This window comes from Carlito syrichta, unplaced genomic scaffold, assembly GCF_000164805.1.
Source record: "Carlito syrichta isolate Samal-C Ts95f unplaced genomic scaffold, Tarsius_syrichta-2.0.1 Scaffold155395, whole genome shotgun sequence".
In the NCBI taxonomy this organism is placed as follows: Eukaryota; Metazoa; Chordata; class Mammalia; order Primates; family Tarsiidae; genus Carlito; species Carlito syrichta.
In genome coordinates, this window is record NW_007099491.1 from 6,109 (window position 1) to 9,820 (window position 3,712).

General features: G+C 52.2%; 1 protein-coding gene across 1 annotated transcript in view; it reads left to right on the forward strand.

Moving 5' to 3' along the window:
* The first annotated feature begins 143 nt into the window (after window positions 1-143).
* Window positions 144-3,712, forward strand: part of LOC103252364 (protein unc-79 homolog) — a 55,067-nt gene continuing 51,498 nt past the window's right edge. Inside the window, exons 1-3 of the mRNA XM_008050991.1 lie at window positions 144-252; window positions 367-452; window positions 1,252-1,425. Of these exons, the coding sequence (XP_008049182.1) occupies window positions 144-252; window positions 367-452; window positions 1,252-1,425 (369 nt within the window). The remainder of the gene's footprint in view (window positions 253-366; window positions 453-1,251; window positions 1,426-3,712) is intronic.

The window sequence follows — 3,712 nt, forward strand, 5'->3', positions numbered from 1 at the left end:
CAAAAAAAAAAAAAAAAAAAAAATGGGGTTCCGTAAGAGAGTTGGTGTGTAAATACCTAAATGCCACACAAGTAAACAAATGCCCGCACACAAGCTGGCGGCCGTGATTTCCGCCTTTTCTCTTCCTGCTCGACCCCAGCATGATGGTTCCCGGCAACGCGGCGGGGGTGGCCAAGCAGTTCCTGCGCTGCATCTTCCACCAGCTGGCCCCGAACGGCATCTTCCCGCAGCTGTTCCAAAGCACCATCAAAGGTAACGCGGCCGGGGGGAGCCGGGGGGAGCCGGGGGGGCCGGGGGGGGCCGGGCGCCACACGCTCGGCTCGTCCCTGAGGCCGCACACGCTAACCCCGGCTGTTGACTTTCCAGATGGGACCTTTCTGCGCACCCTCGCCACGTCTCTGATGGACTTCAGCGAGCTGAGCTCCATTGCTGCCCTCAGCCAGCTCTTGGAGGTGGGTCGGTGCGCGTGGCAGCCCCAGCCCCAGCCCCGCCCGAGCCCTGCCGAGATCCAGTGCCGTGTTGCTCTGAGTCAGGCCACAACTCTGTCGGTTGTGTTGGGAGAAAGAATTTCAGTCATCTACTTTAAAATTTAAGGTTTTCAAGTTAAAAAGTTAAATTCGTAATGCCAGAGTTTCGGTAATTTTAATGTAAAAAATTAATTTTAAAAAAACTGCCCAGGCAGGAAAAGTGTCAGTTGGGCATTGCGGCTCGGTGTGGGTCTCCTGTTCATTCAAAGCTTCCAGACACTCAGCTGAGTGGGGAAGGCCAGCGCTGAGCTCTCACAGTGACTGGGTTTTCCAAGTGCGGGGCAGGGAGTGTGCACCACATCTCGGGACTGGGCCCAAGTCCTTGTGAGCTCCCTCGGGTGGCCCAGGGTGCAGATGCGGTTGCCAGAGAGGAAGCTGCTGCCCCCGAAGCCGTCATGCCCCTGCTCTGTCCTGGGTTCTCCCCAGCGAGCACCATCCGTTGTCTTCCTGGCCACCCACAGCACCAGCCCCAGGGCCAGGAGGTGCTTCCTGTTCTTAGCTTACGCTTGGCCTCTCCTGGAGTCAAAGGGCCCTGTCTTCGCCCTTCCCTCTGCTGACCTTGGGGACTCTTCTCTGGACTTCTGTGGTCTGTTGCAACACTCGGCCTGTATCCTGGGCATTCGACCCATGTTGATAGTGTGACTATGAGATTTTTAAACGTCACCAAATAGCTGTATGAATCCCGATGCTGTTTCATCCGTTGATTGCCTGTTTTTGTTTTTAGGGTCTAAATAACAAAAAGAATTTGCCAGCAGGGGGTGCTATGATACGCTGTTTGGAAAACATTGCTACCTTCATGGAGGCTTTGCCCATGGATTCTCCCAGCAGCCTCTGGACCACAATTAGCAACCAGTTTCAGACATTTTTTGCCAAGTTGCCTTGTGTTTTACCTCTGAAGGTAAGCTGGGCCAGGATTTCATTTTGAACTGCTTTCCTACTGTTTTCAGATCATTTACTTGCAGAGAACAATACAGGAAGCAAAGTCTTGGGTGAAACCATGTCTCACAAGAGACTGTGAGGAACCTCTGTCCACCCCTGAGTGAGAGCATTGTCTAGGCTGCTCTCTCCCATTTACAGAGCAACAGCGAATGGAGCAGGCATTTTGCTCTTTGATTATGAACGCAGTCAGTGATTTCATGTGTGCAGTTGATTAAAAAAAAAAAAACAGGACCCTTTAGTAGGTTGTGTTTACCTGAAATGTTTCTCAGGTGGTTATTAAATAAGTAAGTACATACACAGTTTTGACTCAAAACAGCCCAGACATACAATGTAAAGTTTCCATTTTAGCGAATTGCTAAAGGGGAGTGATGAGGTGTGTTTGTGAATAAGGGTCTCACAAGACCACGACGATATTTCTGCTTGATGGCTGACCCTTCCCCCACACACATTGTATCGTCCCCCCAGGACGATACAGTCACCTTGCTGGAAATCTGGTGGCCTGAGAACCGTTATCAGCATGAGGTCAGTAAATGCAAGAAAGAAGTCAACACTGTTAAAGCTGTAAGAAACCTGTAAAAATTATCCTTTCCAGGCTGGGTATGGTGGTTCATGCCTTTAATCCCAGCACTTTGGGAGGCCAGTGCAGGAGAATCATCTGAGCCCAGGAGTTCGAAGCCAGCCTGGGCAACATGGTGAGACCTCGTCTCTACAAAAAATACAACTGGATGGGTGTGGTGGCACACACCTGTCGTCCTAGCTACCCAGGAAGCATGAGCCCAGGAGGTCAAGGCTGCAGTGAACTGGGATCATGCCACTGCACTCCAGCCTGTGCACCCCAATGAGACCCTGGTCTCAAAAATGTATATATGTCCTTTCTAATACCCCCATTTTCCAAATGAGGGATTACAAACTCAGACAGGTGCTCTGCCTTCCTGAAACAGCTTGGCGGTGGCAGTTTGAGAATGGGAAATCGGATCTCCTGACTGTCCGGTGCCCCCCTTGCTCCTAATGCCCCTCTAAAGCAGGGCGAGCTGAGGAGATTCCACCTCTAGGGCAGGAGAGGGCATGGCCTGCAGTGGCGCCTTTTCCAGATGGGCAGGGTCTGCAAGGGTGGCCGTTCAGGGCCCCTCAGCGGGGTGTGTGCTGCTTTGCGTTTGCAGTTTCTGTGAGGCATGGGACACAGAGGAGAGATTCACCACCTTGCACGTTCTGTGGCCCGTTGGCCACAGACCAGAGTAGCCAAATGAATCCGGGCAGGGAGGGTTCGTGCTTGGCACTGTGCATACACACACGGGGAAGAAGCTGGGTGCGCATGCCTTACCGTGACCCTGCGGGCCTCCCAAAGGCTGACAGACCTCAGGGTCAGTCACTGCCAAAGAGCCACACAGTCGAGGGCGGGTGGGCGGGCGTGGCGATTCCGATGCCCACGTGCAGACGGGACGGGAGTCGGAGGTGCTGCCGGCCGTGGACGACTGGTGTGCCTCATCGGTGATGGTCAGCCTGCCCAGGGGACCCTGACCGCAAGGTTGATGAGTGGAGTGAGCAAGACGAGAAGGCGCCGGTCCCTCCGGGGGGGCCAGCTGCTGCTCCCCTGCTGTGGAGAGTCGGGTGGAGGAACAGCACGAACCTGTTTGTCTGTCTTGCCGTTCTTTCCTGAGATGGCATTTTCCGACTTTTAAATCACTTTCTAACGGGCTGGTGAGCAGCCCGTTTTCAGCTTCCGGTTTAAAGCCTTGCAGATGTCACATCAACTCCAATGGGCACTGAGCAGATTAAATAGACCGATGGTTTCCTTCGTGGTACTTGTGTGATACTTCTGAAATCTGTGTAAGAATTTGCGCATCTGAGCAGAGCTGGGCACTCCGCTGGTTGTCTTCTGCCTTTGTTTTTAATCTCTGGGGAAAATAAGAAGCCATTGAAAACCTTCTGCAGTTTGTTCCCATCGGCTGAGAGAAGCAAATCTCAAATGTACGTGTGCACTGGTGTCCCAGAAGGGTTTGCTAAAACACAGATTATTGACCTTTTTGACTCGGTAGGGGTGGAGGATTCACATCCTCTTGTGTTTCCAGGTCATAGAGACACTGGGGGTTCCGGGAGTCCCTTGGGAAAAGCCCTTGGCTTGGTTTGTACTGTCTTGAAGAGGTTAATATACACAGCAGAGGAAATTTAGCTATAGCCTGCTATCATGATGTATGCAAAATATGAAATGATATTATTGTTTATCCTTGCTGTAACATTTTCCCCCA